Below are 27262 nucleotides of genomic sequence, written 5' to 3' on the forward strand. Positions count from 1 at the left end.
ACCTAATTTGAAAGGTCTATGGCTATTTTGAAGTGATTCACATGTAGTCCCTTCTTTTGCAAATGTTGTGCTGCATTATGATTTGATGTTCTGGATGTTAATTGGAAAAATGATTCTGCATTTATGCTCAATGAATTCCATACTGGAATAATAAGATTTATTGAAGTGAATTTTTCATCTAACTATTGGACCTTCATGCATGTGATAGAGCAATTCATGGGGGAAATTGGTAGTCAGTATCAAATCATTCCCGGGAACCGTGAGAACTCCCTCTATAATGCCATTTGGGTCGCCCAAGGATTGCTACGCAAAGGGTAATATTATTTCATCAGTTTTTTCCTCTTTACTTTGTAAGACCCTTGTGTGATTCAAGTATAATCATTCCAGATCTGCAAAAACTGTGGATAAACGTATACTATTGTTTACGAATGAAGATGATCCTTTTGGAAGTGTCAGTGGTGCAGCAAAAATAGATATGACACGAACTACATTACAGCGTGCAAAGGTACCGCACATATATTTATATATAAATTGTATGTGTTACACACTTCTGTCATTGTTGAAGTAATCACCATTGCAATTGTTCTTTAGGATGCACAAGATCTTGGCATCTCTATTGAACTTCTCCCTTTAAATAGGTCGGATGAGGAGTTCAACGTGGCACTCTTTTATGCTGTATGTGCATGCCCTCTTAGTCTTTATCTTGAAGTTTTGAGTAACTTATGAGTGTAAATCTATTGTGAATACAGATTTAAAATTTCTCCTTTCAGGATTTGCTTGGATTGGATGGTGACAACCTTACTCAATTCATGCCTGTAGCAGGAGAAAAGTGAGCATTTTCCTCTATAAGTTGAATATGTTAACAAATTTTAGGTTTCATGATATATTGTTTTCTTGTTCAGTAACTGTTAATTTTATTTCATTCTGAAAATATAGAAGTATGTACAGCTCAGAATTTAGGCATCCTAATTACAAAAGCTAGAACCTCAATAAAGTATATACAACTGAGCCTTTACCTTTTGAGTATCAAACCTCAATTAGGTTCTCTTCTATTAACCCCTTGATTTGCAAGTCCATCTGCAAAAGAATTAGCTGACCTATGAACCCACCTGTTTATTGCATTGAGATCTAATGCAAGCTTGGTAAATTCCCTCATCACATACCTGTATTTCCATGACCCTGCTTCATTATCCTTTAGCCACCCTATAATTACTTGTGAATCTCCTTCTACTATAACGTCTTTATAGTTCAATGACTTAGCTAGTTTTAATCTATGTAGGACATGTAAGATGTCAGCCTAAGTAGAGTCACCTGTTCCTATTAGACCAGAAAACAAAGCAAGTGTCTTGCCTCCACAGTCTCTAAACAATCCCCCTACTCCTAAAGGACTGGAATTCCCCCTGTTGCATCCATCAAAATTGAGTTTGATAATCATATTTGGAGGTGGAGGAATCCGATCAGGTGAACAGTGAGATAAAATATGGTCAGAACAGTGAGATGACCCAAAGAAAATAAGAGAGAAAGGATTAGAGAAAGAAGAAGTGGAAAAACCAAGAGAAAGCAAGCCCTAGATGAGAGAACAATGCTGCTGACCTGCTTAGGAGAGAATTAGAGAGATTAATCTCTGTTAAAACAGTGAACTCATGGCTGTGCTTTATATTAAGTGAATGATTATTGTAGTTACAAATCTGCCCCTGTTTATGATAATATGTGGATTAGAGTGTCCTTATTATTCAATAAAAGGAAATGCGTGAACTATCCTGCTGTCCAAATATATATAGAAGAGCCAATAGAAGCTATCCTCTCAAAACTCCTTGTCAAGCTGGAGTGTATATATCATATTAGACCCAGTTTGCTAGAGATGAAGTCTGTTTTCATTCAAGATCTAGTTGTACAGTGGAGGGAAGAAGGGAAGAGATAGGGAAGAGAGGAGAAGAGAAAGAATGTCTTGGAGTGCCAAAATCTGGGCTGGCGATGCCCTGTTATTTATTTATACTAGGGTGATAAAATAAAAGGAAATACAATTGCAGTTCTGCCCTTGGCGGCCCACACTATTAAGAAAGAATATAAAGCTTCAAGAAAAGAACACCCTGACAGCATTGTTACTCTGATAATAGGCTGGAAATACTCCCCCTCAAGTTGGGCTGTATATGTCAATCATGCCCAACTTGCTACAAGTTCATTGTGCCACAAATAAGGAAGACCTCAATGTGCTTTGTCCCATATGAAGAACAGGATTAGTTGCAATTTTTATAGCTACTTTGTTATTGCAATAGAGAGATATGGGGCTGCCAACATTGAACTCAAGCTCTTCTTGCAGATTCTTTGACCAAAGCACCATGCAACCACTCTGTTTTTACTTCTCTATCACCAGGTTTCCACCCATAAAAGTACAATATTCACTTGTGGATCTTTTCTCAAGTACAACACCTGCCCAATCAACATCTATATAAGCTTCCACCTTCAAATGGTTGTGTTTTCGGAATAGCATATCAATTTCTAGATATTTCTTTAAATACCTAAGGATCCTCTCAGCAACCTCCAAGCGTTGATCCTTAAGTGAATGCATGAACTAGCTTAGAATCCCAATAGCATAAGCAATGCCAGGCGTGTCATAGAGAAATATAGCAATCTTCTCACTAACCTTTGAAACTGTTTCACATCCTTCAGAGGTTCACCATCACAATCACCCAGTTTATGATGAACATCCATAGGGGTATCGATTTGGCTTGCACCTAGTTTTCCTGTGTCTTGTAAAAGATCCAGGATGCACTTCCTCTGAGAGATGAAAATACTCTTTTGTGAGCAGGCAACCTTAATCCTAGGAAAATACTTTAGGGGTCCTAGATCTTTCACCTTAAATTGGGAGGGTAAGAACTTTAACTTTTGTATCTCAAAGACCTAGTTCCCTATAATCCACATACACTATCAACACTGCAACCTGTTCCTGACATCTCTTAACAAAGAGTCTGATTAGACTATCATTGTTTGAATCCTACTTGCTGAACTGCCATATGAAACCTACTAAACCATGCTTTGGGAGATTGTTTTAAGCCATACAAAGACTTTCTCAACTTGCACACCTTATTTTCATTTCATTTTACGCAAAACCCTAGTGACTGAACCATATACACCTCATCTTCTAGATCATCATTTAAGAAAGCATTTTTTACATCATGTTAGTGCAACTCCCAATCAAGATTTGCAGCCAATGATAGAAGAACCTGAATCGAATTCATCTTTGCCACTAGAACAATGTTCCATCATAATCACCATAGAGTTGAGTGTACCCCTTTGGTACCAACCTTGCTTTGTACCTTTCTACTGTCCCATCTACCTTGTGTTTTACTATGAACATTCATTTACACTCCATTGGTTCTTTCCCTTTTGGAAGATCCACCAATTCCCAAGTATTATTCTTATGGAGGGCTTTAATTTCCTCCTTCATAGCATTTGTCCATTCAGGGTAAGTCAAAGCCTCTGCCACACTTTTGGGTATGGGAATACTATCAACATCAAACAATTGAAATGGGAGTAAGGAAACAAGGTGTTTGATAGTGCATGACCTAATCCCTTTTCTTTGGGTAATAGGAATGTCAAGATCATCTGCAACTGGAATGAGAGTTGGGGAATCAACAGGAACAAGGATACCTGGCTCCGTTGGACTTACCTCCTAGGATTCTAAAGGTGTTGGTCAGTCGGTATCCAGTAGATGAGGGAGGATGTGGAGGTAGTGGTGGAGGAACTGGAATGGGAGAACTAGGAGATGACTCAATAGGGGAAGCGGACATAGAAGGAGGTGATTCAACAAGAGGTTAACCATTGGACTCAATAGAATTAGGAAGAGGAAGATCAAGTAACTCATATGAACTCCTCCCCCTTAGGAGAATGACCATAAAAGGGAATGAACTCTACAAAAGTGACGTCCATGGAAACAAAGCGAGTGCCACTAATTGGATCATAATAACAATAAACCTTCTATGTGGAGGCATTCACCAAGGAATATACATTTGCTGGCCTTTGGTTCAAATTTGTGTCTTTGTTAATTGGGGATGTGAACATAGCAAGTGCAACCAAAGACACGAAGAGGAAGGGAAAAAAGGTCTGTTCGGAAACAATAGATTAAATGGAGACTTGAAACCCAAGACTTTGGATGGCATACAATTGATAAGATAAGTTGCTGTAATAATAGCATCCCCCCAAAATTTGATAGGAACATGTGAGGCAAATAAAATGCTTATGGCTACTTCAACAATATGATGGTTTTTCCTTCCAGCAACTCTATTTTGTTGTAGACCCCTATCTCAGCAACTCCATTCGCTTAGGCTTCAAAAGATGGCCCCTACCTCAACAATTCCATTCAGTTAAGCTTCAAAAGATGAACCCTACCTTAGAAATTTTATCAAACACCTAGTGTATTCTGAGAGCATTGTAGAGAAGATGGGCCGAATGGCCCATAGGCTGTTATTCTTTCTTACTGTTTATGTTCCTTTCTGTAATGGGCCTTATTCTGGGCCCATCCTCTTTTATGTTATGTTCTTGTAATTTCTTGCCCAACCAAGGGCCCTCCCTTGTAATTATTCAAAACTAACTTAATGAAATAGTGTTAGGGTGTTAGAGGGAGAGTGAAGTTCGAACCTCTCATACTCTAACCCTCTTTGCTGCCATCTCCCTCTTCATCTTCTACTCAATAGAAGCAATCTTCTCTGCAGTTTTTGATTCCTTTTGATTTCTACATCTCTCCTAAACAGTCCCACACTCTCAAGGACTGTTTTTCTTCTTGGTATCAGAGCAGGCCTGAACTTGGCTTGGCTCTCATGTGGGTGTAGTCCAGCCGACTGCATAAGGGTGTTTTAGGGCTGGAAGCTTCAGCTTGTTCGCCTGATTCTTGGAGGTCATTGGAGGGTGCTCAAGACTCTAATCTCTTGGAGAGTGGTTTGGTGACCAGGAAGAATCAGAGAAAAGGATTGTTCGGTTTCTGATTTGGAGCTCAAATCAGAGATTGATGAGATTGTAAGTTGCATTCAGTTATTCCTGAGTTATATTTCTGTTTTGGGGACTGTTGAAGTGTTCGAAGTTCTCTTGAAACTGTACAGCTGTTTGACTGTGGTTAATCTGGTTTAACCTAGAGATTTCTGGGTTGGTTTTCTCCCTTTTTTGGACTGTCAAGCTGCTGAAACCTCTTTGGATTCAGTGGTGTGAGTTCTTGCTTCTGTTTGGTTGTTTTTTGGACCTGTACGGACTGCTCCTGAGGTGTTTCTCACTTGTTGACAGTGGGGTCTTCTCTGCTGCCCACACAGTGTTCGTAAAAAGGCCCCTTAATCACTACGGACTGTTTTTTGCTCTTTTTAGGGCAGTTGTTGGTGAGTACCTAGAATCCTTGATTAGAAAAGGTACTTCAATTGGGTGCACAGTGCTTGGAGGTCTGTTGATTACTTCTTGAAGGCCGAACCAAGCCATTTAGTGTCTCGTGTAGACAACAAGGTGCTGCTGCCAAGCTTGGTTCTCACTGCTTTCGGGTTTGGTTTGGCCTTGTGTATTGCTGTGTTTTGAGGCTGATTTAACACAGTCCTAGCTCATCCTCATTCAGTACACTAGTAGAAGTTGACTGAATCCCTATTTGAAGTGTTACATGATGGACTCTTCAGAGATTGAGAGTAAGAATGTTGCTGAATTTGGACAAGTTCAGGGAACTCCAGTTGATTCTTTATTGACTGTGACCACAGTTAAGCTGGATGGAACCAACTATCTGGCATGGTCACAATCGGTAAAGATTTATATATGTAGTAGAGGAAAGTGGGGGTTTATCTCCGGGAGTAAGAAGTCTCCCTTTGAGGATGATCCATCCTATGAGAAGTGGATGCAAGAGAATTACATTGTTATTGGGTGGCTTGTGAACTCAGTGCAGCCACAGATTAGCCAACACTATCTATGGATGAATTCAGCAAAGGAAATCTAGGATAGTGTTGCAGAAACCTATTCCCAAAAACTAAATGTGGCTAGAGCCTATAAATTGAGAAGTGATGTGAAAAATTTAAGGCAGGGGGAGAAATCCCTTGCTGTATACTTCTCAACCCTAAAGTCTCTGTGGCAAGAAATTGATCTAATAGAAGCTGTAACTTGGGACACCACCAATGATGCAGAGACCTACATGAAACTAGTTGAAAGAAACAGGGTGTTTGAGTTCTTAACCGGACTAAACCCAGAATATGACATCACAAAACATAATATTTTATCCAAGGAAAGTGTCTTATTGTCACAAGCGTATGCTTTGGTGAGTAGTGAAAAAAGCAGAAGGATGGCCCAGGTTCAAGGGGTTGGTATTAGTGATCACTTTGCGAATATGGGGGTTAAACCCAAAGGAGTTGTGGGGGCTCCTAGTGGCTCTGGAAAGAAAGAGGTTGTATGTGAATACTGCAAGAAGCCAAAGCACACCAAAGACAAGTGCTGGAAATTACATCCCGATCTTGTTCCTATTCGGTTTCAGAAAAAACATGATAGTAGAAGGACAAGGAGTGCAAATGTGGCTGCTGGTCCAGATACTGAAGTTGGGTCTGCTTGTGCACAGTTGGCTGCCATGAAAGCAGAGTATGAAAAGTTTGGGAAGATGATCAGTCATCTCGAGGGTGTAACTTCTTCCAACCCTTCAGGAAATTCAGCTCCTTCTGCATTTGCTCATTCAGGTATAAGGGCTTTTGCTAATCATGCAACCACTTCAGGTAATCTTAAGATCCATTGGACTATCGACTCAGGTGCTTCTGATCATATGACCAACCTTTCTACTTTGTTCGTTTCATTTGATTTACTTCCTAGACGTGATAAAATCACCTTAGCCTATGGTTCTCTTGCCTCTATTTCTGGCAAGGGAACCGTCAAGGCTACAAATTCCTTGCTCCTATCTTCTACCCTTCATGTACCTAGACTAAATACAAATTTGTTATTGTTGGAAAGTAGAAGATTGACTCTCTGATTGATTCTCCATAATTTTAGGTCCATCAGTTTAGGAAATTTAATTTCCTACTCTTGCCTCTATTTCTGGCAAGGGAACCGTTAAGGCTACAAATTCCTTGCTCCTATCTTCTACCCTTCATGTACCTAGACTAAATACAAATTTGTTATTGTTGGAAAGTAGAAGATTGACTCTCTGATTGATTCTCCATAATTTTAGGTCCATCAGTTTAGGAAATTTAATTTCCTAGAATCATGGGATATCCTAGAATCATGGGATATTAATTGGAGAATCCCACTGATATAGAAATTAGTTTTTTAGGAAAAGTTAGTTTCCTATTTTATCACCCTGTAAGTTAGCTCTGTAATTCTACACATAGTATCTCTTTGGTCATCTCTGCTGCTGGTTCAAGAACACTCTAACAGTATTTGGGAGGTTCTTGAGTGTCCTTGATTCTTCTTCGAGATCGGGTACAGATCTGAACTCTATATTCTTGCTTCTTCTGGACTGCTGCGCCATCGGATTCATCCTTTTTCTTGGATCTCTTTGTAGAGACATCAGATCAGTCTGAAATCTTAGATCCGGTGTTGCCTAGAGCAGATTTATTGAATCCCTTTGGTTTGGTTTGGATCCGTTTTGATTTTGAGTGGTTTCGATCCACTCTTCAGTTTGGTGGAGCATTACAGTTACCTTTTTTTTTACATTGGCTGAAAGATTCTTTAGGCCTTCATCTCCAACCCTTACTAAGTTTTTCAGACCTTCATTGTCTGTTTTTCTCTCTTTCTTGAAACCCGCCCAATATGTCAGAAGCCACCGTATCAAATACCACTGCACAATCAGAAGAAGTTTCCTCACATCAAGCATCTGGCGACCTGCAAAACATTCAGGCAGCATATAGGTTGAACGGGAAAAATTATTTGAAGTGGTCTCAGTTTGTTCGAACATATTTAAAGGGAAAAGGAAAGCTTAGCCATCTCTTAGGGACGGGACCGAAGGAAGGAGATCCAAGATTTGATGCATGGGACGAAGTTGACTCCATGATCATGTCATGGTTATGGAATTCAATGAACCCTGAAATCAGCGACACGTGTATGTTTTTATCCACGGCTAAAGAGATCTGGGATGCCGTCCGACAAACATATTCAAAAGCACGTGATGCAGCACAAGTGTACGAAATCAAAGTCAATATTGGAGCAACTAAACAAGGCAGCAAGACAGTTACCGAGTATGCAAATTTACTGCAGAACCTGTGGCAAGAACTCGATCATTATCGGTGCATTGAGACTAAATGTGCAGCGGATGCAGCAATCCTAAAGAGTTTTATCGAAAAAGATCGCGTTTATGACTTTCTTGCAGGACTCAACGCAGAATTTGATCAAGTTAGGGTTCAGATTCTCGGCAAAGAAGAGGTACCATCTCTAAATGAGACTATTTCTCTGATTCGTGCTGAAGAAATCTGTAGGGGGGTTATGTTTGAACCCCAAGTACTAGAAGGTTCAGCCATGACTACAAGGATGGAACAACCGAAAATACTGGAAGGAATGAAGACAGATTTGTCCTCTGCACGGGACAACAAGGAGTTTCTTTGGTGTACCTATTGCAAGAAACCAAGGCACACCAAAGAGAAGTGTTGGAAGCTGAATGGTAAACCATCGAATAGGGAATGGGGCTACCGAGGAGGACAACAGAAGAGTCGAAGTCAAGCTAAGTTCACCACGAATCAGCCGAGCCAAGAAAAGCCTCCAGACAAGACCAAGTTCAATAAGGAGGAGATCGAAAAGTTAAGGGGGCTTCTGGGATCGTTGGAGAAACCTAGTGGTACAGGCTCTCTTGCAATCTCAGGTAAGTTTTCTATTCCTCACGGACTAAATGTCTCAGATGAACCTATTAGGGATTTATGGGTTATTGACTCAGGAATCACAGATCACATGACTCACTCCTTACTACATTTTAGCACTTATACTCCCTGCCCAAGCAATCGAAAAATAGTCATTGCAGACGGTTCCCTTACTACCGTAGCTGGCCTTGGGGATATCCATATTAATCCATCACTTACACTAAAAAGTGTCCTTCATGTTCCAAAATTGTCCACTAACCTGATATCCATCCAAAAACTCACCCATGACCTGAACTGTAATGTGCTTTTCTATCATTCTTACTGTATATTTTAGGACCAGGATTCGGGGAAGAGGATTGGACTTGCTAAGGAGAAGAATGGACTCTACTATCTTGAAGAATCATGCAAATCAAATATTGTCCAGGATAAGTTATCTTTGTCATTCCTTTCATCATCCAACAAAGACACCATTTGGCTTCATCACTTTAGACTAGGACATCCATCTTTTGGAATTCTGAAAACTATGTTTCCCTCCTTGTTTAAAGGATTGAGTGTTGAATATTTTCATTGTGATGTGTGTGAATTTGCAAAACACAAGCATGTGCCCTTTCCAATCAGTAACAAGAGAAGTTCAGTCCCATTCTTTTTGATCCATAGTGATATATGGGGACCCTCCACAGTTCCAAATGTGTCTGGCTCACGATGGTTCGTCTCTTTTATTGATGATTGCACTAGGGTCTCTTGGATTTTTCTTTTTAAATCTAAATCAGATGTAAGTAGTGTACTCCCAAATTTCCATAACATGATCTAAAATCAATTTGGGGTCAGAATCAAAAGATTTAGATCGGATAATGCACGGGACTATTTCAACCAAACTTTGTCCCCATATTTTCAAAAAGAAGGGATTATCCATGAATCCTCCTGCATTAATACTCCACAACAAAACAGAGTAGCAGAAAGGAAGAATGGTCATCTACTAGCTGCAACCCGAGCCTTACTTTTCCACCAGCATGTTCCAAAAACCTATTGGGGGGAAGCTGTGCTTACAGCCGCATACATTATAAATCGATTACCTTCGAGGGTGTTGGGATTTAAAACACCAATGGAAACACTTTCTCAATTTTATCCCGATCTACGTACAACAAATAATCTCACCCCAAGAATCTTTGGATGCACTGTGTCCATGTTCATACCCATAATAGAGGGAAGTTAGATCCAAGAGCTGTCAAGTGTATTTTTGTGGGTTATCGTCCACCCAAAAGGGTTATAAGTGTTACCACCCACCTACTAAAAAATTCTTTGTCTCTATTGATGTCACTTTTGAAGAAAAAACACCATATTTCACTCAACCTTATCTTCAAGGGGAGTCCTTGTCATTCATTGAAGATAAGGACAGAGAGTTGTTCCCTCATGGTCTACCTACAGTTTCTCAACACCCAAACTCAGCATCTATACCAGTTCAATCCGTATCTGCACCTATCAAACCACCTCAAACCAAACCAACTTCTTCACCCATTCATACCAGACCCATGACAGAGAATGATGAACTTTGTGACTCTATGAGATTGCAGGTATATTCAAGAAGAAGAAACCAGGATCCTAATCTTGTGCAGGTTCAAGATTCAACTCCTAATCCTGAAAATGAGGTAAATATAGTTCCAGAAATTTCTTCTGAATTAGCATTTGACCAAGATCTTCCTATTGCCCTTAGGAAAGGCACAAGAGAATGCACTAAACATCCCTTAGCAAATTTTGTGTCCTTTAAAAAATTCTCACCATCACATAGGAGTTTCCTAGTTAGCCTAAACACCATTCATATTCCTAATACTTTATCTGAGGCATTATCTGATGAGAAATGGAAATATGCTATGAGAGAAGAGATTTAGGCTCTAGATAAGAATCAAACATGGGAAATTGTTGACCTACCACCAGGAAAGAAACCCGTGGGCTGCAAGTGGGTTTTCACAGTAAAGTACAAGTCAGACGACTCTCTAGAAAGATACAAGGCAAGACTCGTGGCAAAGGGATATAGACAAACCTATGGTGTTGACTATCAGGAGACATTCGCTTCAGTGGCTAAGATGAATACGGTAAGAATTTTGTTGTCACTAGCAGCTAACTTCGACTGGTACTTGGAGCAATTTGATGTAAAGAATGCTTTTCTTCACGGTAATTTAGAGGAGGAGATATACATGGATATTCCTCCGGGCTTCAAAGGAAATCTAAAAGGAAATAAAGTTTGTAGGTTGAAGAAAGCACTATATGGTCTCAAGCAATCACCTAGGGCGTGGTTTGGAAGATTTACTAAAGTTATGCTTGCCATCAGATACAAACAAAGTCAGGGAGATCATACACTCTTTATAAAGCATTCGGATGCAGGGGGAGTCACGGCTCTTCTGGTATATGTTGATGACATAATTGTGACAGGAAATGATGAAAAGGAGAAGGAAGCCTTGAGAAGATGCCTAGTCAGAGAATTTGAAATAAAAGAACTTGGGAGATTGAAGTATTTTCTATGGTTAGCATGCAAACCATCCTCCACACCGATTGAGCCAAATCACAAATTGGGAGAAGCAAATGAAGATCTAGCCGTGAATAGGGAATGTACCAAAGATTAGTAGGAAAACTTATATATCTTGCCCACACAAGGCTAGAGATAGCATATGCCGTGAGTTTGGAAAGTAGAAGATTGACTCTCTGATTGATTCTCCATAATTTAGGTCCATCAGTTTAGGAAACTTAATTTCCTAGAATCATGGGATATCCTAGAATCATGGGATTTTAATTGGAGAATCCCACTGATATAGAAATTAGTTTTTTAGGAAAAGTTAGTTTCCTATTTTATCACCTTGTAAGTTAGCTTTGTAATTCTATATAAAGCTGTGTATATGCTCCTTCCATGACAATACAATCAATTCATTTTTTCTCTCAAATTTTTACAGTTATCTGTAAGTAGTTTAACCAAGTCATTAAATTGTTGTGTAACATTCTTTCCTTCCTACTGTGTTTTTCAGGATCTGGAGTCTCAGAAGGTGATTGGGAGTAGCCATGAGGCAAATGGAATATACTTGCTTGATACTTCGGGACAATGCCCTGATCAGCCTGGGAATGTTGCTTTTGGGTCTGTTTCTTCAGAGTCTACTAGTCGAATTATGTTGTGTCATCGTTGTTTGGGTCATCTGTCTTTTCTTGCTTTAAGTCATCTATTCCCTGAACTGTTCAAGGGAATTAGGGTGTCTAGTCTTCATTGTGAATCTTGTGAGTTATCAAAGCACTGTAGAAACAATTATCTTTTGAGCAATAAAAGATTTTTTCCTTTTAATATTGTGCACTCTGATGTGTGGGGGTCTTACCACTTACCCTCTTTGGGGGGCTACAAATATTTTATCTTGTTTATTGATATACTTTTGGGTATTGCAGCTTGGTGGCTGGTAATGTTGTTTCTTGGAGAAGCAAGAAACAATCGGTTGTTGCTCGATCTTCAGTAGAAGTAGAATACAGGGCCATGGCACATGGAGTTTCTGAACTGTTATGGCTAAAATCATTGATGGAGGAACTTGGGGTTGAGCATGACAAGCCAATGATGTTGTACTGTGATAATCAGGCCACCATCAACATTGCCCACAACCCAGTGCAACATGATAGAACTAAGCATATTGAAGTTGATAGACACTTTATTTGAGAAATGGTCTCTTCGGGTGAAGTGTGTCTTCCATTCATCACATCTAAAGGACAGTTAGCAGATTTTCTCACCAAGGGCATTCCCAAGGCAAAGCTTCAGCATGACACTGGCAAGCTTGGCATGATCGACATCTATGCTCAGCTTGAGGGGGAGTGTAGAGAAGATGGGCCGAATGGCCCATAGGTTGTTATTCTTTTTTACTGTTTATGTTCCTTTCTGTAATGGGCCTTATTCTGGGCCCATCCTCTTCTATGTTATGTTCTTGTAATTTCTTGCCCAACAAAGGCCCCCCCTTGTAATTATTCAAAACTAACTTAATGAAATAGTGTTGAGGGAGAGTGAAGTTCGAACCTCTCATACTCTAACCCTCTTTGCTGCCATCTCCCTCTTCATCTTCTACTCAATAGAAGCAATCTTCTCTGCAGTTTTTGATTCCTTTTGATTTCTACATCTATCCTAAACAGTCCCACACTCTAAAGGATTGTTTTTCTTCTAGCACAAAACTGAGTATTTTCAAAAAAAAAAAAAAAACAGACTTCTTGATGTCTAGATGGGTAGTTTGGCTCAGATCAGCCAATGTGGAATCAATGACCCTATATGGGTGATTGAACTGTAGGAGCCCAACTTAAAATGATAGGGTGGTGGACTACTTTTCGGCAACTAGAGTTATTAGGCAAGGGGACTCCCTTTCTCCCTTCCTATTTACCTTGATTACTGAAGTTTTGGGGAGGCTAATAAAAAGGGTAGACTCTAGGAGCTTGGTAAGAGGATGGGGAGTAGGAAGGGATAGGGTTCCAGTTACCCATCTATAGTTTGTTGATGATACCATATTGTTCTATGGAGGGGACGAGATTAGGTGGGTTAGTAACTTGAAATTGGTGGTTAATGTGTTTGAACAAATGACAAACCTCAAAGTCAACTTCGATAAGAGTTGTGTTGTTGGCATCAACTTGAGTGATAGAGAGGTAGAAGAAAGGGCACAATTATTGGGTTTTGTGATTGTCCAATGGCCATTGTATTTGGGTCTACTTCTAGGGGACAATCAGAGTGAAAGGAGTTTTTGGAACCTGGTGGTCGATAAATTCACAAAGAGATTAGCCTCGTGGAAAAAGAATTACCTCCCTGGGTGGCTGGATAACACTAATTAAATCAACGTTGGCTAATTTGCCTTTTTATTTCTTGTCGGTCTTTAAGATTCCTGAGGGAGTGTGTATGGATTTGGAGAAATTAATGAGGGATTTGTTATGGGAACCTGGGGAAGAGAAAATGGACCATAGAGTTAGGTGGGAGGTTGTGACAAAAACCAAGAGTGATGGTGGGTTAGGATTGGGTAACCTTCAAAAGAAGAATGTGGCTTTATTGGGTAAATGGTTATGGAGAATGATAGTGGAAAGGGACAAGTTGTGGGATAAAGTAATTTTAAGTATTAACGGGCAAGTGACTAAAGATGGGATGTGGGAGTATCAACTAGGGTCACAAGAGCTTCTCCTTGGAAATCTATTCATGCCATTCTTTTGTCCTTCGTTCCTCTCATCAGGTATGATCTTTGTTCCGGAAATCTTGTGAAATTTTGGGTGGGAAACATATATTTGAAAGAGCAATTCCCTTCTTTGTATTCCCTCTCTAGGTTTAAAAATGAACCTGTTTCCACCTTTTTAGCACATACTAACTTGAACTCTGCTTTGGATTGGATCTTGGGTTTAGGAGGGCGCTTAGAGGTTCTGAACTGGATAGTGTTTCGGATTTGCTTAAAGTCTTGGGTGGGGTGGTTCTTGATCCCTCTAGAAGGGATAGTAGCATATGGATCCCTTCTCCCTTGGGTGTCTTTTCTTGTTCTTCCTTCTTTAGAGAGTTAATTTAACCTTCCTCTATCATTAGGCAACCTTTTGCAGTTTTGGAAGTTTGGGGTAAACCAATTCCTCCAAGAATATGTGCCTTTTGTTGGGAAGCTTTCTTAGAAAGGTGTAACACTTGTGTTTTACTTCAAATAAAAAGGCCTAATTGGTGTTTGTCCCCGCATTGGTGCATCCTATGTAAGGATAGTGGTGAAAGCTGTTGTGACTTACTAATCTCATGCCCTTTTGTTTTTGAGATCTGGAGTTGGTTTCTCTCTCTATTTGATTGCAGTTGGACCCCACCCTCCACCCCTACCAAATGTGCAAACTTTGTTCACTTCCATTTCTGTTAGAGGATCAAAGAGGAAAGGTATAATCCTGTGGAGATGTGTAAGAGCAGCTATTTGTTGGACAGTTTCGGAGGAAAGAAATCAAAGAATTTTCTCTGAAAAAGAAAGAAGTAAAGATGTCATCATTGAAACAGTAAATGGTAGGGTGATTCATTGGGTCAAGACAATAAAGCTCTTTCAGGGGTTTCCAGAAGGAGATATCATTAAGAACTGGAAAAGAAGTGGCATTTTCAGCTTCTATTGAAGTAGTTAGCAGTCCAGTTTGGTTCCCTCCGAATGTGGGATATGATAAACTGAATTTCGATGGTAGCAGTGAAGGAAACCTGGGCTCTTTAGGCATAGGGGTATTCAGGGATGAGGAAGGAAAAATTAGCTTTGTATTCTGGTCCTATTGGTAGTGGGGATTCATTAAGAGCTGAAATCTTGGCTGTCTTGGAAGGGGTAAAAAGAGCATAACAGCTGAATATTTGATGTTGGTCATTGGATGGGTGCAAAGGGAAGAGATTGGGTTTTGGAAATTCTTAAATGGGAAAAAGAAATTTAAGCAGTTGACCCAGGAAAATGGAAGTCAAGTTTTAGTGGATTAAGAGAAGTGCAAATTCATTTGCAGACTCACTTGCCAAGCAAGGGGTGGGAATAGTCAATATTTTTTGAGCAATGTTGTAACATGAATATGAATCTTGGGGAGGGTTGAGAGCATAGTTGTCAAGGCGATGCCTAGGCGCCCACCTAGGCGTGTAGGCACTTTTTGGGTCTCGCCTCGCCTAAATGCCATATGATATATCTATAATATGTTGTAATTTTTTAATATTTAATATTTTTTTATATTTTAAGTCTATAATATAAATATAGACATGATGCACTGAATCATTATTTTTATTTCTTTCAAATTATAATAAATTTTTTATTAATTTCTTATCGTTTTAAGGTTTATGATAGATAAAATATTCGAAGATGAATTTTGAAAGATATAGATATGATATTCAAAGACGAGTTCAAGAGATATCCTTGTCAAGTTCCAAGTTGTATGTATTGTTGTCAAGGCGGCGCCTAGGCGATAAGGCGCCATTGGAGGCTCGCCTCACCCAGTCGCTAAGCAGTTTTGCATACTGTGTAATAAAATACTTTTATATTGTTATTTTTTTTGAGATTATAATTATAAAATAGACATTATTAAAGAAAAATATTCATTTTTTTGTTTATAAACTAATTTCTTTTTATTATTTTCTTATTTGTTAGGGTTTAATCAACACAAACATTGCTAACTTCTGTATTGAACCTTCAATGACTTCAAAATCTGAACCAATAAGTAAGGGAAGAACTTGAAATTTTGTCTAATCAACACATTTCTTCTTCGACATTTTCTTCTTCCACCTTTTCTTTTCTTCTTTTCCTATAACAAAAATAGGGGTTCAGCCCCTATATTTTTTGAATTTTCTTTCCCTTCTTTTTCTTCTCATAAATATGTTGATTTTCTGGAATTAAACATGAAGTTTATAATTTTCTTATGAAAATTATGGATAGTTATTAAAGAAAGTTAGTTGTGGAACCTAGGGAACTACCCTAGGATATGTGATTTTTACTTGAAAAAATCCATCGCCTAGGCGACAAGGCCTTGTCGCCTTGAAAACTATGGCTATATGTCTTTGAAGAAGAAAGGCAAATCGATCACAGAAGGTATGCTTTTTGTTGTTCTTCTTCTAACAAAAAAAGGGGCTCTGCCCCTTCTTCTTCTGTAACAAAAAGCAGAGAGCCCCTTCTTCTTTTTCTTGTTTTGGAACAAAAACAGGGTCTCCGCCCCTTCTTCTTTCCTCCTCCTCTTCTGCTGCTGCTGCTGGAACAAGAAACAGGGGTTCCGCCTCTACTTTTTCTTTTTTTTTTTGGAACAAAAACCGGGCTCCACCCCTTCTTCTTTCCTCCTCCTCCTCCTCTCTTCTTCTTCTTCTTCTGGAACAAAAACTAGGGGTCAGTTTCTTTTGTGGAAGAAAGATAGGGGCTCTGCCCTTCTGGGGTTCATCCCATTTTTATATTATTTTTCTTTTAGACATTAAGTGACGCCTAGGTGCCTGCCTAGGCGATCAGGCGACTAAGCGCTCTCCTGTTGCCTAGGTTCGCCTTGGTGCCTTGAAAACTATGGTTAAGAGATTTCCCCTCCCTCTTTCCTATTGTACTCTCTGCTGTTTTCTGTTATAAAACTTATGTTAATTATCCAAGAAAAACAGGTAAGATCAATGGTGGACCATTCAAACTGTATCCCTGAATGTCAGAGAGTTTGGACACCTTGTATGGCTCAATTGATGGGTTAGATGCAGTCCAAAAATAAAATAATAAAAAAATTCAAGGATGCTAATCTTATGCCAAAAACAAGTTGAAAAAGTCAAGGTTTAATCCCTTTCTAATGTCTCCTTGCCTGAACCCAACGTGAGTTCATTCTTGACTGAAACTGTGACGTTGAACAGTCCAAATAGTCTCAATCTACCATTTAAAAAGCCTTCAACAATCTGTTCTTAATGAGCTCTGGTACCATATTACCCTAGAAAGATCAAAGCTCTCTAGGGTTTCAATCAGCTATCGTTCCGAGAGAGAGAAGTAAAAGGGGTGTTTCTTCATATCATCCATGTTTTAATTTTGTTATTTCTAATTTCAGATTGGATGATATGAAGGATCAGTTGAGAAAGCGAATGTTCAAGAAACGAAAAGTTAGAAGAATCACATTTTCAGTTGCTGATAGCATATCTATTGAACTGAATACCTTTGCTTTGATTCGTCCAACTCTTCCAGGTAGATATATCTCCATTTTTTCTTCTTTTCTTTATTTTGTTTGTATGTGTATGTTTTTCTCATAGAAGGCCATGTAATCATGTTTTTCTGTCTAAATCATTTCATTCATATCTATTATCTCAATTAATTTATTTATTTGCTTTTGCAGGGGCTATAACATGGCTTGATTCTATTACCAATGTCCCTTTGGAGGTGAAACTATTGGCCTATCTCTTCCCCCGTCCTATCAAAAACAAAAAAAAAAAAGAGAAAGACAAAAAGTAAAACACAAATATATACATTTAATGGTCAGATCAGATGCTTGATTACTGTTTTCAACCAAGAAACAAAATTATATTACTACCATATTATATGCTAGTTTGGTTTGGGTAGGCTACTCTAGTAACACTGTTGGTTGGGCTTCCTATACAAGGGGTCACAAAGTATAGGCAAATGTATTAAGAGAAATTTGGGTGTTAGAATGTTGGATATGCACATCTTTCTCCTTGATTGCCAGGATGGATCTCATCTTGTCCAATTGACTAGCTAGAAAGTGGGGTTACTAGGGCTAAGATTTACTCTGTTTACATCACAGTTGTCAAGCCGTCTAGGTGATTCTGGGCAATAGTGGGGCGCCAAGTCACCTAGTCACCTAGGCAGGATGTGGAACACTACCTCTATTGAGAATATTTGACCTGATCACTTAAAATTCAGGTCTAAGATGCATAAGAAAATGCATGACCTTCCTGTTATCTAAGTGTTTCTCTATAAACTTAATGAGCAGATTGGTTATGACCCAGATGCACTAGTTCATATTCTGTCCACTGGTTGACAAAGCCCATATGGTATTCTTCAATTCTTTGCTCCTCCTGGTTGTATAAGAAAATGCCAGTTTCAATTTGATACTGCCTTGATACGTTTGATTGTTGATACACTTTATCGAGATATTGAAACATCTCTTCTGCTGTCCTCAATCCTGTCATAGGTATAGAAATGTCTGTATCCATAGTGCTTAGTATCCAGGATGCTAGTTTAGCATTCTCAATCTTCCATTACTGCGGATCTTTAGCATTGGAACGCGGAGTATGGTGATCATTTTCAGCCCAGCCTGGAAATTCTGGGCTTGGGCCTAGGTTTTTGGTTCGGGCCCAGCCCGGGCCTGGGCCTGGGCCTAATACTTCAAGCACAGTCTAAGCCAGGCCCAACCCGCGTTAATTGTATGTATTTTATATATGTAAATATGTTATTTTATATTACATTGTAATATTTTATATATAAACATTATAATCGGATACTTACAATATATATTTTATACAATATGTAATATTACATAATATATAAAATAAATTTTGTGGGCCTATTATATGTCATATAATATAAAATATTATGCATATGTAGTATTTTATACATAAAAGACCTAGACCTGGAATCAGGCGCAGCTCGGCCTGGGCCCGGGCTTATGTTTCAGGCCCAGAATGGCAGAACCTTGGCTGGGCCAAGCTCAAGTCCAAACTATAGCCCTTATCATATGTGCATAGTTGCTTCCATCAAATCTGTTTGGCAAAATGTCTCCCTTTTCAGGTGTCGTTTCAGTCACTTATCAGGTCTCAAGAGTAAAGTGATGCCTCCAATTATAACAGTAGAAGAAACTAGGGAAAAAGGCAATTAAGTCCCAATAGAAAGCAATGTTTTAAATTGCGGATGCATGACGGGAGGCATTTTGCTTGATGGGTGAGGTGTAGTTCAGAATGTAAGAGGCATAAACCTCCTGAGCACAAGGAGGTTTAAGCCTCCTTAAGATGAGGGGGATGAGGAGGAGGAAGAAGAGGAAAGAGGATGCCTTTTTTTTTTATGAAAGATGCTATGAATTAAGAAAAATGAAGATGCATAACACTAGTTGATAGAGGGGGTCTTGTCGAATGAAGTGTACACCTTTCCTTTCCGTTTCTTTCTTTTGTCATTTTTTTCTTCTCTTTCTTTCCCTTCCCTTCCTCTCCTTTCTTTCCTTTTATTTTTCTTTCTTTAAACCTTTTTTGTATGAGGCGTGCATGAAGTGCATGATGCGTATGCCTCTAGCATGCCTCATGCAAAAGGCGCATGAGGCATGTGCCTATGGGCTTAACTCATACACCTCAGGGGTATCAGCACCTCTGGCATGCCCCTCAGGGTGTTTTTGAAAGTGCCTCACCTTGAGGTACACTTCCAGGCATATGTCTCCCACACCTTTGAAAACACTGATAGAAAGAAGAGGCATAGATGATTCAGACTTTATGATCCTGGGTGTATTAAGCCTCATGAAGGAGAAGAAAAGACCATACAAGTGAAACCTGAACCACGGTTTCAGAGCATAGGGGTGCTGAAAGAACGAACAGAAAAAGTGCTTCAATCTACAAAATCTCGGAAAAAATGGTTCTGAAAACTCCTTTGGTACACCTTGACTGATAGCTATTCAGTGGGGATTCCAATCTTTCCTCATTCTCAATTTAGAAACCTGCTCTGATAGCATGCAATGAACAAGTCGAACAGGTGCTAGGGTTTGTACAGGTGTGTCTAAGTGATGATCTCTCTCAGAGAATGAAATATATATACTAATGAATGTAAAAAAGACAGTTCTGTAGCTGACCCCATATAGTTGGGATAAGGCATAGATGATGAAAAATGCAGTTCTGTCATTACAAATAAAGACTATAAGAGCATGTAGAAAAATGATCAAGTACATAAGACATATGGTACACCAATACTCCCCAAGGATAATAAACAAGATTAACCCTTAGTTTCTCTACAATAACAGCATAAAGGAACATCAGAAGGGGACTCTGTCCCTGAAAAGAATGGTACTATCTCAAGGAAAGTAATATGTAGGTAAATGGAAGATTTATGTAAAGTAGGACTGTAGCATTTATTACCTTTTTGAGTTTGAGAATAGTCAAGATAAATGCATTTTAGAGGCCTTGCATCAATCTTACCTGATTTATTAACAAATTTGTGCACAGAAAAAAAAAACTAAACCCGAGGAGGAATCCTAAAAGGAGAAAATGAAAGAAACAAAATGGAAAAAGGAGATTTCTGACAAAGAGTGGAGGATGGCATACAAATGATCAAAAAACATGAGGTAGGAACTACATCATTCAAAAAAGTTTAGGGAGAGACAATTGAACCAATAAGGCCTTTGTGGTGTTAAGGAGATGATTCTTCCTTTAGGCCACACCGATTTGTTGTGGTGTGTATGAGCAAGAAAATTAATGGATTCTTCCATGACTATGAAAATAAGGTTGAAATTATTTATGAATGTAATATTGAGCGTTGTCAAATCTAAACACTTTAATTAAGACTTTAAATTAATTTTGAATTTCAGCATTAAAGGGCAGAACTATAGAAAATAACTCAGAACATTCTTTCATTGTATAAATTGATATTGCCTTGAATAATTATTAGTGAAAGTTATAAATACTACCATTTATCAAAAAAAGGTTATAAATACTACCCATTATAAGAAGTGACACGTTTTTGACTCTAGGCATCTGAATAAACAAGAACAAAAGACCTACTGTCTCTATTATCCACTGTTGGAATAAAGGACACTCTATGATGTTTGCTTAATTAATATGACTCACAATCCAACATTGTTAACAATGGGACTAACTGCTTCAACGAACCAACACCTTCTATGAACTAAATGCTCACAATTTTATATGTGGACTGTAAAGCCTTCTACGAACCAACACCATCAAGATAGTACAATTCCTCTTGTTGCATGCCGTTCAACAATCATCCTCCCTGTTTTAAGATCCTGAAAAACACAAAAGGAAGGATAGAATGAGCTAGAGCAATCAAGACTTTTAATCAATTCACTTGCAGGCATATGGCTAAATGGGAACTTAGGAATAAAACTATGAGAAAATACACCTAGATATAAGAGATACATTCCCAATACTTATCAAAGATGTTGTTGATTGGCTAGGGTAATAGTCTATGAAGTGGAAGGAAAGATACATAAGCAAAGATATCTAGATATAGAATCTGTAACTGAAGAATTGGATTTGGAATGAGAAGGAACACAAGTTATACTTATTTTGGCAAGGGTGTTTGTGTTACTTAAAGAGGAAAATTGACGAAGTTTCTTATACTATTGAGTAATAGACACCTTTTCTTTTACCTTCCACACCAAGATCATTTGTAGGGGTGACATGACTACTGGATGGGTTCTCACCAACTGGTTCATGATTAGCCCATGTAGATGGTGATTCATTCAAGTTGTAGCAAAAGTTCATTTTATGTCCTTTGAGCCTATAGTAAGCATACACATGTGGGGATCCACGTCCACTACCACTTCTACCAACGAGAACTTCCTACTTCTCTATGACCATGTCCCAAACCTACTACCTGAGGAATACCACGTCTACTCCTTGATCCACAACTTGCATCTCTTGCATTCCCACTTCTACCACGTTGTCCTTTACCACCTCCTAACATGAGAAAACACCTCAGAAAGTGAGTGGAGATCACTATTCCCTAAAATTTGACCATGAAGTGGCTCATATTAGTTCTTAAATCAGATAAGAATCGAGCAATGTCTAGGTGCTCCTGATATTGTTGCTGAACCTTCAAATCGATAGATAAAGGCTGATAGTCACTCAAGAACCAGCTAATTCCTTAGGTTTTGGAGGGTGAACAAATACTCTTAAACACTTTTTTTGGCTTGCTGAAGAGAAAGTAATCTTGATGCAATTGCAAAATCTTTAAAGAAGAAAGTATTTTCTGAACTTTCTTTTATTTCTTCTTTTCTTCTTGTGGATTTGTTGAGTTTCGATGTTTTCATGTGAAGTTTAGTCATTTTATGAAGATTATAGATAATTATTAATGAAAGATGGTTGGTGGTTGCTCTGGAACCTAGGGAATTACATTAGAATTCATGGTTTTCATTTAAAAATATCTATTCCCTAGGTACACCCAAGTTAATAGGTGCAGTCACAATGAGATACCTCTTGGTCTCTAATAAGTGTACCTTGATTTACAATCCTATTTTTTATTATTCTTACATTGCGTATATTTTGTTGTAATCCTACTTATTTTGAAGCCTAAATCTTTTTTTTTGAAGAATAAAAGAAAAATTTATTGATAAAATAAAAAGCAGATTACTGCACTAACAAGGGTGTTAAGTTAACACCCAAACGCACTACCAACAACAGGCTTACAATGACACAAGATAATTCCCCCCCACCTTGATACATTGGCTAGTCTTCAGGATCAAACGACTCGTCCTGCCTGTTGTCTTCCTCATCCTGAACTTTTTCTTCTTTCTCTTGCAACATCTTCTTCAGTTTCTCTTCCCTTTTTCTCATTTCAAATTTTTCAAAAGCTCTTCTAGCGAACTCTTTGCCTCCCCAAAATAATATCCCTAAACTCTTTCCAATTCTAACCTCCCTGTCCACCAAGGTTTTAGTCTCCACTTTCTCCCCCTCCTTGTCAGCTTGTTGAGACAAAGTATGCACCAGCTTGACCTCCCTCTTCTTTCTTATCCCCTGACCCTGGTCTAACCTTCGATCCTTCTTTTGTCAGGGTCGACTTTATCTCCCCTACGACAATTTGAATCTCTTCCCCCTCCTTTCATCACCCTTTTTCTTTGCATCTAAGCCTTTTAATCACTTCCTTCAATACACTTATGTTTATTGGAAGGACCTGCCCCAATCAAACCGTCTTTTAGCCTCGAGAAAACCTTAGACACACGGACAAGGTGACACTTGCTTGTCTCTCCAGCTTTTTTCGCTCCTTCTATAGGTCCTACGACACCTTCCTTGTTCACAACTCTTCTCTGCCCTAGATGTACTCCAATCCTACCAGCTGAAATCTCAAACTTCTGATAATCCTCACAGTCCAGAGATGAGTCAGTTTTGTTGTTCTTGTCCAAAGCCTCTGTTGTAACCATCGCCGTGTTCAGTAGTTGCACTCTTAGTGTCGTCCCCGCCACAGCCAGCCCTACCTAACATTCCTTCCTTGTCCTTCCCTTCCCACCTCACTAACTCCTTAGCTACTTCCCCAGAAACAACCTCCCTTCCTTCTAGCCTTCTGAACCTTCTGAACAAATAACCACTTGAACCTCCTCCTCCTGATTCCATGTCGGTGACAAAAAGGAAGAGAGCTCGACAACGAAGTTACCAAAAGAGATAAACTTACCTGCTTGCTGATTAGGACTTGTCTTCTCCTTTTTTCCTTTCATTGCAGTGTTCTCTTAGATTAAGAGGTTCAACGAATCGTCCACATTGATCACTCTTCTGAAACACTTCATGAGAAATCTCAGCTCTCAGACTCCAAAGCCTCTTACTAGAGTTTCGAAACTGAAATGTGCACCTAAAACTTCGAGACCGCTTGAACTTTCTCTTGTTCGAAACCCTTAATTTGAAACGATGCTTTGTAGAGAACTCTCCCACATTATTGATGAACTTTGTCTTCGTAACTTGGTCCACAATCGAACCTTCACCATCTTTTCCTGCTTGTGCTGTCTCTTCGTCTTTTGAAATTCCAACTTTTTTCTTTCCTTTCGTCTCTTTCTACTTTCACGTGTCCCAACGGATTCACCTCACCATCTAAGTTTGAATGGGCCCTGCCACTTTTATTTCTCTTTGGAACTCTACTTTCTCTGTCCATGATGCGGCCCAAGGTAAAGACCCCAACCAAACCATAAATATTTTTGCTTCCTAAAATACCCACCTTCAACCTCACGACCATCCCCTTTGGTCTGACTATTCGTCTTCCCCTCCATTATTTCCAAAACCCAATCTGATCTTCTGGGTCTCTTCTCTCCACAATTCCATATTTTTGGTCCATCTTGTTGGGTAAGATCCTTCTACGACCAGTTCAAGTAAAAAAAGATTCACTGGTGAAACGGAGGGATAGGGAAGTAGGAACAAGGTGGATCTCTTCAACTTTAATTAAGATACAAGCAACAGAAAGGTTTCTACATGATATTGTTCTAGGATCAACGAATCTGAATCTTCCACATGCGCCTCCCATTATCTTAAAAGTTTGGAAGCTCCACGCATGCAAGGGTATCCCGTAAACAATAATCCACCATATTCAGTGGACCCATATTCCTGATTGCTCCGACTAAAGGATTCCATCTGATTCTGAGATCAGGTTCTCGAAACTTATTCTGTTCACTCATCAGGGTGTTGCTTGCCTCCTCACTTTTGAAGATGAACAAAATGAAACCAGCATTTAGCTTCCTTATGTGAAAAGGTTTCTCAGGTTTCCACTCAGTAGTGGCCCACTCTTCAATCTTCTCCACATCTGGGTTGGAATTTATGAAACGACCGGCCAAACTATGACTCAGCAGCCTGAGTCGATCTCTAATTTTGCGTTAATCCCTCTTTGGATTCATCAATTAATACTATATCATTGGGGAATAGTATTCACCATGGTGCCTCTTTATGAATATGCTTCTTGCCAATTTCTCCATGACTAGAGCAAATAAATCAACACTAGTTAGAAGAAGCGACTTGTTACAAGTTGAAGGGGTTAAAAGGGATAGGGGTAGACCAAAAAGGACATGGGTAATAGTAAAAATGATTTTAGCACTAATAATTTAACAGTGGATATGGATTTAAATAGAACGAATTGGTGAAATAGGATTAATGTAGCTGACCCCATATAGTTGTGATAAGGCATGAAAGATGATGATGATGATGAGAGCAAATAAATAAGGGCCAGGGCTGAGCCTTGCTGAAGTCACTGTAACTAGAAACACGAATGCCTTTCCTAAAGGTGTTTAGCATTGTTTGTTACATTGTCATATATGCCTTTAAAGTCTATATACCTATTTCGCATTCCTCTTTTTCTTCTAAAATCGGCCATAGTATTTTTGTAGGAGCTTTGTCATATTATTTTTTTCTTTAAATCAATGAATACTATATGAAGATTTCTCTTCTTTTTAAACTTTTTTATTAATTGTCTAAATAGAACGGTGTGGTTGAACTCCCTGGCAAAAAACCAAATTGGGTTTTTGATATATTTATTTTATGTTGTAATATCTACTGAACTAATCTCTCCCAAAGTTTAATATTATGGTTTCTAAGTTTAATCCCATTATAGTTATTAAAACTCTATATACTGTCTTTGTTTTTAAATATAGGAAACATATTGCTCTTTTTCCATTCTTTTGGCATTTTTCTTTGTTATATTTTTGTTATTAAATAGTTTAATTAGTCATAACAAGCTTACTTCTCCCATATATTTCCAACTTCTATTAGGATACAATCAGGTCCTTGCACCTTTCCTTTCTTTATCTCAATCAATGCCTTCTTTGCTTCAAAAGCCCCTATTTTACAAAGGTGATTATTAACTTTAGTAATATTGAAGTTACAAATCACCCCCACCCCCACTAGTACCTACTATGTGTCCTTCATTTAGTAACTTACAAAATAACTTTTCCATCTTTTCTTGACTTCTAACAATTTGGTTGACTACTAATCCTATTTAATGTTGGTTTTGGATGTTTAAGTACATGTTTTTTGTTATATTTGTTGATATTTTGCAGATTCAAAACTCTTTTATCTGTGCGGACACTGGTGCTTTACTCCAAGGACACACTAAACGTTTTCATCCATATAAGAAGTATGTTTTGTTTCCATTTTTCTTCTATTTTTTAAATACAATGCTCTATATAGTGCTTAATATGTTTTTTTTCTTATTGAGTGTAGGCATGTTTCTTCAACTCATTTGTCTATTTTTTTCTCACTTTATTTCAGTAAGAACATTAAATTTTCTGTGGAGGAGCTATTAGAAGTAAAAAGAGTTTCTACGGGACATCTTCGTCTTCTGGGATTCAAGCCATTGAGTTGCTTAAAAGATTATTATAACTTGAAGCCATCAACATTTCTTTTTCCTAGTGATAAGGTGGGTAAGTTTTATACAAGTTGCAGGCATTGAAGTTCAATGTAGTAGTCCATGCTAAGTAATTAGTGGCTTGAAAAACATTCTTTGTGGTCTGCTCTTTATTCTTCTACAATACATTCTATTACTAATTATGTTCATGATTCAAAGTATCGATACACCTTTGTGTATCGGTAGAGGTGTATTGACACTTTGAACCACATGCCTTTTTTAGTTTTTTTTATCAATTCAGTTTTAAGACTATGTATATATATCATTTAATAAAAAAGGGTTCCAAAATAGGTGTATATGGCACCTAAAGATATAATATGGTATCCCTGATATGTGGAATATCATATTGATACTTTGAACCTTGATTGTGCTAAAGAATGTGCTTGATATCTAAGAACCTTGATTCCATTTGTTCTTAACTCTTTAGTAAATCTATGCAATTGAAAACCTATAGGTAGCTGCTCCTTTTAATAAACTTAGTTAAAATGGATAAGACTATGTCCTTCTTGGCTAAGATTAGAAATCAGTTTGATACTAGTATTGGGGTTTTCAGTTCAGACTTGGGGGGGGGGTGAATACTTCGATGGAGACTTTGAAACTCTTGAGAGACATTGGAATTCAATCACAGAGATCTTGTCTTGGCACTCTACAACAGAACATAGTGTTAGAGCGCAAGAATATATAGATTTTAAGAATTGTATGCACCTTGCTTCCTGATTCACATGCTCCTTCCTTTTGGGTGGAGGTGGCTAGCACTGTTGTGTACCTTATCAACCTTCCTTCTTTTGTTTTGTGCAATGCTTCTCCCTTTTAGAGCTTATTCCATCGTTCACTTGACTTCTCTATACTTCATGTTTTTGGTTGTGTGTGCTTTGTTCATCTTCCACCTCATGAGCGTACAAAACTCACTCCACAGTCAACATTGTGTGTCTTTGTTGGATATAGCCTGGACCGTAGGGGTTTTCTTTG

At 38.5% G+C, this 27262-nt stretch overlaps 1 protein-coding gene across 2 annotated transcripts in view; it reads left to right on the top strand.

The window, feature by feature from the left end:
• The window catches only part of KU70 (ATP-dependent DNA helicase 2 subunit Ku70-like protein), a 100110-nt gene that overhangs the window by 17055 nt on the left and 55793 nt on the right, over nucleotides 1-27262 (top strand). For both annotated transcript variants that reach the window (XM_010275107.2, XM_010275109.2), the window contains exons 6-13: nucleotides 209-314; nucleotides 388-505; nucleotides 592-675; nucleotides 771-829; nucleotides 17301-17434; nucleotides 17583-17626; nucleotides 25947-26023; nucleotides 26158-26305. In XM_010275107.2, coding sequence (XP_010273409.1) covers nucleotides 209-314; nucleotides 388-505; nucleotides 592-675; nucleotides 771-829; nucleotides 17301-17434; nucleotides 17583-17626; nucleotides 25947-26023; nucleotides 26158-26305 — 770 coding nt within the window. The remainder of the gene's footprint in view (nucleotides 1-208; nucleotides 315-387; nucleotides 506-591; nucleotides 676-770; nucleotides 830-17300; nucleotides 17435-17582; nucleotides 17627-25946; nucleotides 26024-26157; nucleotides 26306-27262) is intronic.

This window comes from Nelumbo nucifera, chromosome 3 (assembly GCF_055504915.1).
Source record: "Nelumbo nucifera cultivar China Antique chromosome 3, China Antique-T2T, whole genome shotgun sequence".
In the NCBI taxonomy this organism is placed as follows: domain Eukaryota; kingdom Viridiplantae; phylum Streptophyta; class Magnoliopsida; order Proteales; family Nelumbonaceae; genus Nelumbo; species Nelumbo nucifera.